The sequence below is a fragment of the Neoarius graeffei genome, chromosome 18, assembly GCF_027579695.1.
Source record: "Neoarius graeffei isolate fNeoGra1 chromosome 18, fNeoGra1.pri, whole genome shotgun sequence".
In the NCBI taxonomy this organism is placed as follows: Eukaryota; Metazoa; Chordata; class Actinopteri; order Siluriformes; family Ariidae; genus Neoarius; species Neoarius graeffei.
The window spans coordinates 29,033,413-29,048,908 of NC_083586.1; the positions used below are offsets into that span (position 1 = coordinate 29,033,413).

At 41.9% G+C, this 15,496-nt stretch overlaps 1 protein-coding gene across 1 annotated transcript; it reads left to right on the forward strand.

The window, feature by feature from the left end:
* The first annotated feature begins 328 nt into the window (after positions 1 to 328).
* adamts1 (ADAM metallopeptidase with thrombospondin type 1 motif, 1) lies at positions 329 to 5,691 on the forward strand. The gene is made up of 8 exons (XM_060898642.1): positions 329 to 1,310; positions 1,892 to 2,232; positions 2,340 to 2,472; positions 2,576 to 3,033; positions 3,117 to 3,303; positions 3,394 to 3,572; positions 3,693 to 3,868; positions 3,958 to 5,691. Exons 1-8 carry the CDS (start codon positions 692 to 694, stop codon positions 4,670 to 4,672), a joined length of 2,808 nt encoding a protein of 935 aa, XP_060754625.1. The 5' UTR covers positions 329 to 691; the 3' UTR covers positions 4,673 to 5,691.
* Positions 5,692 to 15,496: the final 9,805 nt, after the last annotated feature.

A 15,496-nucleotide genomic window follows, 5' to 3' on the forward strand; every position in this document is an offset into this window, starting at 1 on the left:
TATATTATAAGTGATAGCTTGGTGTACTTATTAAAAAATAAAGTTATATAGTAGCTATAAAATATATACATATGGAATAAATGGTCGGATTCCATTGGCTGAATGCGCAGAAATATAAAATAAAATAAAAAGGTGGTGGTGGGGTCGGGTGAGGGGGTGGAGAGTGTTCTAGGCCAGCATCGTCCTACTCTACTGTGATTAATTATTGTGGCTGAGCGCCAGGCCTCTGCTGCGTTTGGTTGCGCACACGATTTCGTAGCCGCCAGATCAAAAGGGCTCCAGGAAAGGGGTGGTCCAGATGGGGGCATATATATCCAACCGGTCTCTGCTCGAGTCTAAGAGAAAAGGAGAGGCAGGGAAAGAAAGTGTCCCAGACCAGACAGCTGATCACACCCGGGAGAAAAGTCTCTTTGCTCTCAAAGTCTATGCATAGGAGTTGACTCATCCGGGCGTAAAATCTGCTCTATTTATTTTTACATTGGTACTCATTTAAAGTTTGCACTGGATTTTTTTTTATTATTATTAATATTATTGTTTCAGATCTTAGCTTTTTGAATCTCAATAGGTTAGAATAAATTTCTGTGAATTTCAGTTTACGTGATCCACGCACCTGGACTTGGTCAGTTTTTTTTGCAGATAATAATAATAATAATAATAAATCTCTGAAGCTAGACCTATTTCTTGAAGGATTATGATGTTTTTCGTGCGCGTTGCGCTGAGTTTGATTGCTGCTCTGTGCGTAAACGCGGCGCAGAGCGCATGGGAGGAAACGACGCTCATCCCAGTTAAGCTCAACTCCTACAAGAGCGAAAAGGAGTCGCCTCGAAGCCCAGAGGCCCAGGAGAAAGAATCGGAGAAGCTTTTCTATCGCTTGGACATCTTTGGGAAACAGATGGTGTTGGAGTTGGAGCCGGATCACACTTTCCTGGCGCCTGGGTTTGTGTTGCATGTGGTGGGGAAGCCGGAGCGCCAGCAGGGGTTTGACAGCTCGGAGGAGACGCGCTGCTTTTACACAGGATCTGTGAATGGAGACAAGAGCTCTGCTGCTGCTCTGAACGTCTGCCATGGACTGAGAGGTGGCTTCAGTTACGGTGGTGAAGACTATTTCATCCAGCCCGTCAATGCCACCGATGAAAGCAGCGTTTCAAGCAGGGACCTGCACATCATTCGCAGGAGAAATCGGCGCCTCCATGGTGAGATCGGTGGCTCCAAGTGCGGTGTCCGAGAGGACGAGGAGAAAGTCCCTGAGCACCACGAGACGCGATCAGATCGGCCTAAAGAGCTCGCATCAACTCCAAATGAGTCCCAAGGTAGGTTTAATAACATAGCTTCCAATATGATTCCTTTTAACATTTAATAGGCGTGTGAATAAATATCTTAATGAATTCGATCAAACTTAGGTTTTGACTGGCACATGAGCATTAAAATACTGTGCAAGTAGTTAGGGGAACCAAACCCTGCTATAAGTGAGCTTAGGGTTAACTAGAAGAGGGCGAGAAAGGGGGAGGGTGGGTCGAGCTTATGATTGCGTAGGAGGGAGTGGAAGAGGGCGGAGCTACCGAAACGTGGAAACTCGCCCCCTGAGAGTGCGTGTTGCAGGTCAGCGCACGCTCATATGTTCCCCAGAACTGTGGATGGTGTACATTTCTCTTAAAGACGTCACTGGAACTTATTACGTAGGTTTAGATGAAGGTGAACCATAATACCAGGCACCATGCAGTCTGCTTTGTCTTGTTTCATAGACAGATTCTCCAATTTGCTATACAAGTATACCCTACTATTTATCTTTTCCAAATAGAAGACTCTGGAAAAAACTAACAATTGTCATTTATCAGTCAAACAAGTACTTGTCTTTTTAACGACAAATATCCATATCCTGTCCTTGTTTCAGCACACCATCGAGCCCGTCGTTTTGTGTCCACCCCGCGATATATGGAAATCATGATTGTGGCAGATCAGTCAATGGCGGAGTTCCATGGAACTGGATTGAAGCCTTACCTGCTAACCATAATGGCAGTAGCGTCTCGCCTTTACCGCCACCCAACTATTCATAACTCTATTACACTATCTGTGGTAAAACTTATGGTGATATATGACGAAGAACAGGGACCAGACGTCTCTCCGAATGCTGCTCTCACCTTGAGGAACTTCTGCCAGTGGCAAAAACAGCACAACCCTCCCAGTGATCGTCACCCAGAACATTATGACACCGCCATCCTGTTCACTCGACAAGTAAGTGTACAATCGACAAAATGAATAAATACAGTATAATTACTGAAATTAGATGTTGAAATGGCTTGGGTTTTTATATATATAATTTCTCGTTCTCTCTTCCTTAGGATCTATGTGGTGCTCACTCTTGTGACACATTAGGAATGGCTGATGTTGGTACAGTGTGTGATCCAGAACGAAGTTGTTCCATCATTGAGGATGACGGACTTCAGGCAGCTTTCACTGTTGCACATGAGCTGGGTAAGATATCTTCATCTGCCTATGAACCACTGACAACAGAAAAGTACAAAATTACACTATAAAACATTCAAAATTTTATATAGCTGATTTCACTGTCCTGTAGGTCATGTATTCAACATGCCCCATGATGATGCGAAGCAGTGTGCTAACATCAATGGTGACACCTGGAGCTCCCACATGATGGCGTCTACTCTTTCCAACCTGGACCAGTTGCAGCCCTGGTCTCCATGCAGTGCACTGATGATCACAACTTTCCTGGATAATGGCCATGGTCAGTGTCTGCTCGACAAGCCACAGAAGCCTCAGCAATTACCCCAAGCCCTGCCAGGTTCAGTGTACAGTGCTGACTATCAGTGCCGTCTCACATTTGGTGAGGAGTCACAGCATTGCCCTGACCTGAGCACCACCTGTGCAGCTCTCTGGTGCACAGTCACTACTACAAATGGTCTTCTGGTGTGCCAAACCAAGAACTTTCCATGGGCTGATGGAACTCCATGTGGGTATGACAGCTACTGTATGGCAGGCCAGTGTTTGAGCAGTAGTGAAGCAGCAAGTTATCAGGTAAGCACCATTTGGTGTGTTGTTTGCATTAGAAACAAGATGACAGTTAGATGTCTAACAGTTTCTGCCTCTGGTTTTCACAGACCCCGGTCAATGGTGGATGGGGAACTTGGGGACCATGGGGTGAGTGCTCACGTACCTGTGGTGGTGGTGTGCAGTACTCTTTTAGGGAATGTGACAACCCTATGCCCAAGAACGGAGGCAAATACTGTGAGGGTAAAAGAGTTCAGTACAGATCCTGCAATACAGAAGACTGCCCTGACAACAATGGTAAGTGTCGTAATTCAAGAATGTGGCATGACTTATCATGGTTTGTGCATTTGGTCTGGAGCTTATACTACTTTTTGATCCTCTGTCCAGGTTTAACTTTCCGTGAAGAGCAGTGTCTGGCCCACAACGAGATTTCCTCCCATGTGACATTTGGCTCAGGTGAAGGTGTTGAATGGGTACCAAAATATGCTGGCGTATCACCCAAAGACCGCTGTAAGCTGGTTTGCAGAGCAAAGGGAACAGGCTACTTCTTTATCCTCAAGCCAAAAGTATGTACGAATGCTTAATAGATAATGCTACTATGCAGTTATTAGATATATAAAAATAATTCAGGATTGTAACATAATGTCAGAAACAAGACATCATACCTGACTTTCTACTGCCCCCAGGTGGAAGATGGAACTCCCTGCACCCCCGACTCCACTTCTGTTTGTGTTCAAGGTCAGTGCGTTAAGGCTGGATGTGACCGTGTGATTGGCTCAAATAAAAAATTTGATAAATGTGGTATTTGTGGAGGGAACGGATCCACCTGCAAGAAAGTGTCTGGATCCTTGGAGTATGCAAGGTAAGCAAACACTTATTTATAAATAAGTTTCCTTGTTTACTTACCAAACCTTAAGCTCTGAAGATGACCTGTATGTTTTCTGCTTTCAGACCTGGCTATCAGGATGTTGTGACAATCCCTGCAGGTGCCACCCACCTTGATGTCAAGCAGCGATCCGCTGGTGCCCGTCGACATGACAATAGCTACCTGGCTGTTCGCCGGCAAGATGGCACCTTCCTAATAAATGGTGACTACAAGCTTACAACTTTGGAGACTGACATCTTTCTTAAAGGGGCACTTCTGCGCTACAGCGGTTCCTCAGCCTCTCTTGAGCGCCTCCGCAGTTTTGCTCCTCTTCCAGAGCCACTGACAGTCCAGGTACTGTCTGTAGGCGACTCTCCTCGGCCCCGTGTCAAGTACAGCTACTTTGCTCCGCGTCCAGCTTCCACAAACCGACGTCCCATCAATGCCATCAGAGAAGCAGGAGGTGCAGAGTGGACACTACGTGAATGGGGTCCCTGCTCACAAACCTGTGGTGAAGGTACACAGAAGCGGGACGTCCTCTGTCTAGATGCCCGGGGTCGACCATCACAAGATTGTCCTGAAGAGCTGCGTCCTTCTTCCTCTCGTCCCTGTACCACACATGCCTGCCCATCCTGGGTAGTGGGTGAGTGGTCAGCCTGTTCAAAGACCTGTGGCCGAGGCTTCCGGAAACGTCCGCTGCACTGTGTGGGTCACGACGGTCATGTTTTGCCCCATGACAGTTGCCATGCAAAAGATCGGCCACGACCCTTGCTGGACATATGCATCCAGAGTGCTTGTTAAGACTGGTTAGGACTAGAGACAATCTCTGACTGTAAATTCTGCTACTCATTGTATGAAGCAGATCAATGCAAGTTTGGGATCCAATGGGCCCTCCATGACGGTGACTGCAATTAACCTTGAACCAGCGCTATATCTCCCACTGCTCCAGTACTGGTTGCAGGACACAAAGCTGGCACACTGTGTACCTGTCTGAAAAGCTGGGATAGAGGAACAGTATAAAAAACTATAAGGACACCTCAGCTGCTTTAGGTGCTAATGACATGCATATAGGTCATTGAGTGTGAGTGTGTTTTTAGAGTGAATGGCTGTCTGAAAAACTCTAGCATATGTCTTTGTACTGTCTGTCTGAGCTGGACTGGACAGATAGTTGCTATATGAGAGTATTTGTAGAATAAAAAAAGGTAATTTGATGTGAACATATTGGAATCTATTAGTATTTGGCTGGGACAGAAAGATGCAGTAAATGAGACCATACTGAACCCTTGTTGAATCCCATTCAACATCTCAGACTACCAAGACACACAAGCTGCTATAATACACAGCAGGTTTCATGTATGTATTTATAACTATAGCGACACAGTTAGTACACAGGTTGCTGTATTTGCAAGTTTTCAAAGCATACCCCATTATTAACTAACAAGGATAGAATGGAGAAATGCCAAAGAACATGGTTTCTGTATCTGTGTGTGTGTGTGTGTGAGTGAGTGAGTGAGTGAGTGAGTGAGTGAGTGAGTGAGTGAGTGAGTGAGTGAGTGAGTGAGTGAGTGAGTGAGAAGGCATATATGGAGGGTGAGGGACTTCTCTCCTGCTACTACTTCATAAGTAAGTCTCTCGTGCCTTCCAAGAAGGTGTCATCTTTTTGTACAGAATATCGAAACATTATTTATTTTTGTACAGCCTGTGAAATATAATCTTGTGGCTTTTTTATTATTATTGTTGTATTTTTATTTGTTGTTATTATTATTGAAATAACAGAAGGATGTAGATTATATTGGAGTATTTATACAGTATTATATATATGGCCTTAGGTTTATGAATAAAGTATCACATTGATATGTGAACCGAAATCATTTGTGTGCTTGTTATTATGGGCTTAAAGGGTTTTGGAAGGGAATCATAGGGACAGATTTTGTTTTACAAATCTCCAAAGGCTTGAGAATATACGTCATTTTGTCATACATGGTACAACAAATATGACTGACACATTTCCATTAATTTGGCTGATGCTTTGATCCAAAATAATAATATCAGGAAACAACTTTTTTTCTGGACGTTCCTCGATATTGAGGTAGCTATAAACAGACAAAAATGATGTGTCATTCCTTAATAAATACAACATTGTTATCATTGGCAAAACGGCTGTGGTATAACAGCATATCAATTCAATTCAATTTACTTGTATAATGCTTTTAACAATAGACATTTTCAAAAAGCAGCTTTACAGAAAAATATAAATTCAGGATATAAATTTTAAACATATGAATTTGTATATTTATCCCTAATGAGCAAGCCTAAGGCAATGGTGGACCAGAGGAACCAGACGCAAAAGGCAACCCATCCTCATCTAGGTGATAACAGATAGCGTGATTATAAATAACTCACTTCTATAACTACAGTGGTGCTTGAAAGCTTGTGAACCCTTTAGAATTGTCTATATTTCTGCATAAATATGACCTAAAACATCATCAGATTTTCACACAAGTCCTAAAAGCAAATAAAGAGAACCCAGTTAAATAAATGAGACAAAATTATTCTACTTGGTCATTTATTTATTGAGGAAAATGATCCAATATTACATATCTGTGAGTGGCAAACGTATGTGAGCCTTTGCTTTCAGTATCTGGTGTGACCCCCTTGTGCAGCAATAACTGCAACTAAATGTTTCTGGTAACTGTTCATCAGTCCTGCACACTGGCTTGGAGGAATTTTAGCCCATTCCTCTGTACAGAACAGCTTCAACTCTGGGATGTTGGTGGGTTTCCTCACATGAACTGCTCGCTTCAGGTCCTTCCACAACATTTCAATTGGATTAAGGTCAGGACTTTGACTTGGCTATTCCAAAACATTAACTTTATTCTTCTTTAACCATTCTTTGGTAGAACGACTTGTGTGCTTAGGGTCGTTGTCTTGCTGCATGACCCACCTTCTCTTGAGATTCAGTTCATGGACAGATGTCCTGATATCTTCCTTTAGAATTCACTGGTATAATTCAGAATTCATTGTTCCATCAATGATGGCAAGCCGTCCTGGCCCAGATGCAGCAAAACAGGCCCAAACCATGATACTACCACCACCATGTTTCACAGATGGGATAAGGTTCTTATGCTGGAATGCAGTGTTTTCCTTTCTCCAAACATAACCAAAAAGTTCTATTTTGGTCTCATCCATCCACAAAACATTTTTCCAATAGCCTTCTGGCTTGTCCACGTGATCTTTAGCAAACTGCAGACAAGTAGCAATATTCTTTTTGGAGAGCAGTGGCTTTCTCCTTGCAACCCTGCCATGCACACTATTGTTGTTCAGTGTTCTGCTGATGGTGGGCTTAGCCAATGTGAGAGAGGCCTTCAGTTGCTTAGAAGTTACCCTGGGGTCCTTTGTGACCTCGCCGACTATTACACGCCTTGCTCTTGGAGTGATCTTTGTTGGTCGACCACCCCTGGGGAGGGTAACAATGGTCTTGAATTTCCTGCATTTGTACACAATCTGTCTGACTGTGGATTGGTGGAATCCAAATTCTTTAGAGATGCTTTTATAACCTTTTCCAGCCTGATGAGCATCAACAACACTTTTTCTGAGGTCCTCAGAAATCTCCTTTGTTCGTGCCATGATACACTTCCACAAACATGTGTTGTGAAGATCAGACTTTGATAGATCCCTGTTCTTTAAATAAAACAGGGTGCCCACTCACACCTGATTGTCATCCCATTGATTGAAAACACCTGATTCTAATTTCACCTTCAAATTAACTGCTAATCCTAGAGGTTCACATACTTTTGCCACTCACTGATATATAATATTGGATCATTTTCCTCAATAAATAAATGACCAAGTATAATATATTTGTCTCATTTGTTTAACTGGGTTCTCTTTATCTACTTTTAGGACTTGTGTGAGAATCTGATGATGTTTTAGGTCATATTTATGCAGAAATATAGAAAATTCTAAAGGGTTCACAAACTTTCAAGCACTACTGTATATCCTACATGGTCAAAACGTGCAATTGTGTAACCAGGAAACTAATTATATTTTTGACATGAAGTCTATTTTATTGAAGATATCAACTGTTGACTGATCGAGACAGAAATCATGGTTTTATTCTAATACTCTTATTCTAACATGTAATTTTTTCTATCATACCAGCTAGTTCATAATAATAATTAGATTTTTTTAATGGTGTTTAATAAAGAAAAGTGTATAATTGATGATATGAAGCTTTCTTTATGGAAATGTTTGTTTAACATTTATGGAAGGAGCTTCACATGTCAGCAACATTCAGTACATTTTCCTCCACAGTAGTCTTTAGGAGAGAGAACTTTGTTTTCTTGGTTCTCAACAAATAATAATAATAATAATTATTATTATTATTATTATTATTATTATTATTATTATTATTATTATTAACTTCAAAGCCTGTGACTGATAGACTGTTTAAATACTAGTAAATTGCATAGCATAAGAGGAATAAAACATGCTATCATAGAAAAATAGTACTTAATAAAGCTTTGCATTGACTCTATCATCGATTATTCATCTACAGGTTGTCTGAAAAGTCAAGAACCAATAGGAATATGTGGAGTAAAATCCATATAACATGATACAGTGGTCGAGAAAATGTGTAGAGTGTAAGGATGAAAATGTAGAGCATGTGTTGTAAACAATACCTACAAAATTTGTTGTTGTTTTTCATACCATGCTGTGTAAACTCCAGAGACTGACCATCCATTATCAATAACCACTTATCTTGTGCAGGGTCACAGGCAAGCTGGAGCCTATCCCAGCTAATTATGGGTGAGAGGCGGGGTACACCCTGGACAAGTTGCCAGATCATCACAGGATTGATACATAGAGACAAACAACCATTCACACTCACACATACAGTCAATTTAGAGCTACCAGTTAACCTAACCTAAGCCTCAGTTGGCCACTGGGCTCAAACCCAGAACCTTCTTGCTGTGAGGTGACAGTGCTAACCACTACACCACCATACTGCCTTACTCCAGAGACTGTTGTATGTGAAAATCCCAGGAGATCAGCAGTTTCTGAAATACTCAAACCAGTTCATCTGTTATCAACACCCATGCTACAGTCAAAGTTATTGAGATCACATTTCTTCACCATTCAGATGTTTGATGAAGACGAACTGAAGTTCTTGACCTGTATCTGCTTGGATTTTATGCATTGTACTCTTATATGATTGGCTGATTGGATAATTCTATGAGTGAGAAAATTTACAGTCGTTCACTGGTTCACTAAAGTGGCCAGAGAGGGTATAAGAGAAGAATGATCCACATGGTCAGACTCTCAATGTACATTGTGCTGTGGTCTGAGTTTACCTGAGTCAAGTACAGTGCATACAATACTCCTCATTAACCACACCCTGATAATCACTATAAAACACATACAGTACTGTATATTACATCGTCTTCATCCATCTCCCCACACACACTCACACACTTCTATGTGGGGTCAATGTGAATAGGTTGAGTCAATAGGATTAAGGGCCTTGCCCAAAGGCCCAACCCTCCGATCAATAACCCAGAGCCATAACCCATTGAGCCACCACTGCCCGGTACTGTATGTTACATACAGTACCAGTCAAAAGTTTGGACACCCCTTCTCATTCATAGTTATTTCTGTATTGTGATTATTTTCTACAATGTAGAATAATACTGAAGACATGAAAACTATAAAATAATATATGGAATAGATATGGAATTATGTTGTAAAGAAAAAAGTATTCTTAATAAATGTTCCATATTTTAGATTCTTCCAAGTATCCAGAGTTTACCTTGATGATGCTTTGCACACTATTGGCATTATCTTAACCAGCTTCATGAGCTACTCACCTGGAATGCTTTTCAATTAACAGGTGTGCCTCGCCAAAAGGTAATTAGTGCAATTTCTTGCCTTATTAATGCGTTTGAGATCAAACAGTCAATAGTAAATAAAAAATACAATAAATAGCCATATTCCACAACTGTAGTAATCCATATTATGTCAAGAACTGCTCAACTAAGTAAAGAGAAATGACATCCATCATTACTTTACTTTAAGACATGAAGTGGCTTTTAATTAATAAAAATAAAGAAAAACATTGAACTAGAAGGTGTGTCCAAACTTTTGACTGGTACTATATATTGAAAAAAAAATTGTGAGTGAGGAGCTGCTGAAATAAAAAAATAATGGAAGTGTAACTTAAAGTGTTAGTTTGTTGTTCAGTAATTCACTAATATGGATGTAGTTTAACACTTGGATCTCTACAGTAGCCAGAGATTGTCTGGGACATTTTAAAATTACTTTTCAACCACTGCCATGTTGCCCACCATATCAGAATCAGAATCAGTTTTATTGGCCAACTACACTTACATACACAAGGAACTTGACTTCGGTAGGTGTTAACTCTCTATACACTTAACAGCAGACATTTAGTAGACAAATAATAATATAGACAGAGATGTTCCCACATCTCTGCAAAGGACATCTGAAACCCATTAGAGCAACCAATGGGTGCTTGGTCACCTTATAGCCCAATTACAGAGTCTGACTGGATCACCAGCTCCTTAGGCTACGTTTACATTACGTCGAATCAGCGGATCATCAGATTAACGTTCTTAAAACGATTCGCGTTGACACTAAAACCGTTAGCCGTGCACACAGCAACACCAATACGCGGATACGCTCGGCTCCGCAGGCATCCTGCGCTCCAAATCACTCCGCCCTGAACAGCGAGTGCCCTCTGGAGGGTGCGCACTCCGGCCCTGCGCAGCTCACAGAGCGCGCGAGTGAAGTGAACAAGCCACGATTCGGGACTGAGCAGTATTGGGCAGTATTTGCATCAGTATTTGCAGTATTTTCATACTTTTATACTCTTTAATGAAAGGTGATACAAGGCGGAAGTCTGCGCCGTTTTTCAGCAGTCGCGTCACATGACCAACGCCAGCGAATCAGGAAGGTGGATGTCACAGTGACGTTGTCCAATGAGACGCCAGCTAGAGCTCAGCACAGCGTATTCGCGTATTCTCAATGTTTACACAGCACCGGAGCTGATACGATCTAGATTGAATACGTGGACGCTGGCGGATTCCCGTTTCCCCGCTTTTTCAGGGGGGTTAATGTAAACGGACAGTGCGTCCGCGAAGAAAACGAGACAGATACGGTCTAGTGTAAACGTAGCCTTAGTGGTCTCAGGCCCTGTCCACACGGCAACAGATTCAGGTGAATCCGATACAATTGTTTATCGTTTCGGCCTGGCGTCCACACGGCACCGGCGTTTTGGGTGCCCCAAAATGCAATCTTTTGAGAACGGGTTCCAGAGCGGAAAGACCTGGCAACGTTGCCGTTGCGAAGTCGTCTGGATGAGTAGAACGGATTTGTTTACGATGATGTCACAACCACATGACTGTCAGTGCTTCACGCCGGGTAGAAGTGTAACGAACTCGATGCGAGTTGTCAACAAATCCTATAACTTGGTTCATGAAACGCGCTTACAAAATATTTTCACTGTGAATATTTATTGTGTAATGGTGCAAAGTGAGAGAGAGAGAGCGAGAGAGAGAGAGAATAGCTCTTAGGGCAGAGTCAATCCCACCAGCAAAAATAGGGAAAAAAAGGAGCGATCTCACCTCTTCAGATGTTGGTTTAAGTCCGACAATACATTCCTCAAAAAGGGCGTAGAAGAACAAATTAATCCATCAACATGTAGCATTCAATTTATTCCGGACCATTAAAGACGCCGCCTTCCGCGTAGAATCATACATCATCCTTGCCGCCATATTGGATGGGTTAAAGCGGAGAATAAAGATGCCTCATTCATGTGCTGCGTTTAACTGTACCAACAGGTTTGCCGTCCAAACGAGATCACATGGGATTACCTTTCACACGTGAGACTGGAAAAATACTTTTCATTGTATTTGGTCATTATAATGTAATTTTACGAACAGATTTTTCTGACTTTGTGGCTAATATGAAGTCTCGCGCATAATAGTTTATGCACATGCGTCCTTACTTTTTCTATTGTTCTGGTGTCTCCGAAGGGACCATCTTACAGCGCCCCTAGAGGTGTGGCATGTGTATTGCATCGTTTTCAGCAAGCGTTGCGTTGCCATATGGACCTGATATTTTACTGATTGTTGCCCATGTGGACGCGATATTTTTTTAAATAACATCTCGTTGCCGTTGTCGTGTGGATGTAGCCTCAGACTTCATCCATTTCACAATGATGGTGCTCACTGTGTTCCTGAGAATATTAATCTCTTTAGAAATGGTTTTATACCCATGCTGAGATCTATGTTTTGATACATTTTAATCACAAAGATGTATGGGCTTTCTGACTTTCTAGAGAGGTCAGTGGACTTTTTGGTCTGACACACTGTGAATTGTGGGAACTTTCTTACATAATCATGTCCAATCAAATGAATATACCCAGTCAGTTCCTAGAGACATCTCAGGGTAATCAAAGTAAACAGGATATGCCTGAGCTCAGTTTGGAGTGCTTTAGCCAAGAGTCTGAAGAATTTAATCAAATATTTCAGTTTTGGGATTTGTAATAAAAATTTGCAAAAAGAATTTAAAACATGCTTTTGCTTTGTCATTGTGGATTACTGTGTGTAAATTAATGGCCAATTTTTTTTTCAATTATATCTAGAATACAGGGCGGCACGGTGGCGTAGTGGTTAGCGCTGTCGCCTCACAGCAAGAAGGTCCGGATTCGAGCCCTGTGGCCAGCAAGGGCCTTTCTGTGCAGAGTTTGCATGTTCTCCCGTGTCCGCGTGGGTTTCCTCCGGGTGCTCCGGTTTCCCCCACAGTCCAAACACATGCAGGTTAGGTTAACTGGTGATTTTAAATTGACCGTAGGTGTGAATGTGAGTGTGAATGATTGTCTGTGTCTATGTGTCAGCCCTGTGATGACCTGGTGACTTGTCCAGGGTGTACTCCACCTTTTGCCTATTACCCCTTTTCCAACAAATCAGTTCCAGGGCTGGTTCGGGGCCAGTGCTGGTACTGGTTCACAACTCGTTCAACTTGTGAGCCAGCTGAGAACCAGTTTGCTTTTCCATAGCTCAGGGTGCTAAGGGGAGCCACGTCATTACGTCGCTGTATACGTCAGTTACGTCGCTGTATACGTCAGTTATGTCACTGTATACGTCAGTTACGTCACTGCGTTTGCATAAACCTTGGCGTGAACATCGAAGCAACAACAACACGGAGAAGCAGCAGCAACAATAATAATGGATGACTTCGCGTTTGTACAGCTGCTGCTTCTTGTTGCTTAAAAATGGCGACCTTTACACTCTTGCTATTGTTGTTGGTCTTAACAACTCCCCCCCCCCAACATAAGCGGTTCTTTCCTCTGGCCCAGCAAAGAGTTGGTGCTAGCCTGGAACCGGTTTTTCTGGCCCTAGAGCCAGTTCTTTGTCAGTGGAAACAGAAAACCCGGTTCCAAACTAAGCACTGGCCCCGAACCAGCCCTGGAACTGCTTTGGTGGTAAAGGGGCATGTAGTCAGCTGGGATAGGCTCCAGCTTGCCTGCGACCCTGTAGAACAGGATAAAGCGGCTAGAGATAATGAGATGAGATGAGATGAGATCTATAATACAATAAGGTGTTAAAAAATGAAGGGGTCTGAATGCTTTTTGAACCCACTGTGTACATTTCATATCACGAGTTATAAACCCCACAAAAAAAAGCAGTACATAGCATACAGATTGTAAACAATATGAGGACATCATGTATAGACTCATGCAAAACATACTTTCTGTCTGTCTGTCTGTCATCCTCATTACTGAGGGTCAACGATCTGGGAAGCCATCAACTAGCACATCAGAGGGACTCAAACCTTCATCTGGTGGCAGGTACACATACACACCTCTGGTAGTAGCCAGTTAAACTAATCTGCATGTCTTTGGACTGTGGGAGGAAACCAGAGCACCCAAAGGAAACCCACACAGGCATGAAGAGAACATGCAAACTCCACACAGAAGGGCCCCAGTCAGCCACTGTCCTTGAACCCAGAACCTTTTTGCTGTGAGGTGACAGTGCTAACCACTGCACCACCATGCCACCCAAAATATATCTTATTTAATATATAATATACTGTGGAAAAGAAAATGGAAACTGGCAATTAACAACAGTGAAGCTTGTTACTAGAATAATTTATTTGTTATTAACAAATGAATACATTTAATATTTTAACCAACAAACGTGACACATTTTATGTTGCATTAATTGGAAAATACTCTTAAATATGAAGTATCACATCTTATTAAATATGAAATATCTCTATCCTGTTTTGTATTTGACACATTATTTGGCACATTGTATCCACAAGGGGGCAATACCACACATATGAATGTAGTGAATTGGTTGTAGTCTGAACTTTCTTTTCCACAGCTGGTGTGATGTTCCCAGACACCCAATGAGTGAACTTGCACTGTTGATGTGGCTGGAAAAAAAAAATGAGACACAGTGGCTGCAATCAAGATCTGACTGAGATTGGTCATTTTCATTGGTTGGGATTAGTATGGAGAGAAGGGTGATGCAAATGTGATATGAAAGTAACAGAGCAGTACTGATGTCCAAGAGTGAAAAAGTAAATACCTGTTTACTGTGGGCTCTTTTCATTAACAAAGAGATAATAGATTTGACATAGCTAATAAAATCAGTAATGAGTTAATATACATAACAGGTGTTCTATATTCGATCTGCATAATAAAATGGCAAGTGTAGGGAATTTGGGACAACATAGTTCAGGCTAAGACTTAAAAATCTGAAGAATAATCTGGGGTGGGTGGAGAGAGAGAGAGAGAGAGAGAGAGAGAGAGAGAGAGTGCTTCATGGAGTATTGTGAGGAAAAAATAGAGGTTGATGTAAATTTTTTTTTAAATCCTGTCTTATGCTACTTCTTCAAAAAATAAAATTATAAAATGTTACTGCCTACTTTTCAGTGGTGGTTTTCTACTGTAATTTTTACTTATTTTGCATGTCTTGTTCAACCATGTGCCCAGTATAACCAGGATTGACTCCAGATCTAGGATAAAGTGGTTACTAAAGATGAATGAATGAATTGGGATTTTTTTCTTTCAAATCTTGTTACTGAAATTTGTTGAACCGATGCCATAAGCATGCTACAAATCAATAACTTTTAAACGTGTCATTAAGGATGAAAGTAAAAGACCTAAAGCAATGGAAATACGTCCTAAATTCCCAAACTTCCAAATATGTTATCATAAATTATTTTTAGTCCATTGTGACAAAAAAAGGGGTAAGCCATGCTTTTATTATTATTATTATTATCATCCCATTCTCATTATCTCTAGCCGCTTTATCCTGTTCTACAGGGTCGCAGGCAAGCTGGAGCCTATCCCAGCTGACTACGGGCGAAAGGCGGGGTACACCCTGGACAAGTCGCCAGGTCATCACAGGGCTGACACATAGACACAGACAACCATTCACACTCACATTCACACCTACGGTCAATTTAGAGTCACCAGTTAACCTAACCTGCATGTCTTTGGACTGTGGGGGAAACCGGAGCACCCGGAGGAAACCCACACGGACACGGGGAGAACATGCAAACTCCGCACAGAAAGGCCCTCGCCGGCCCCGG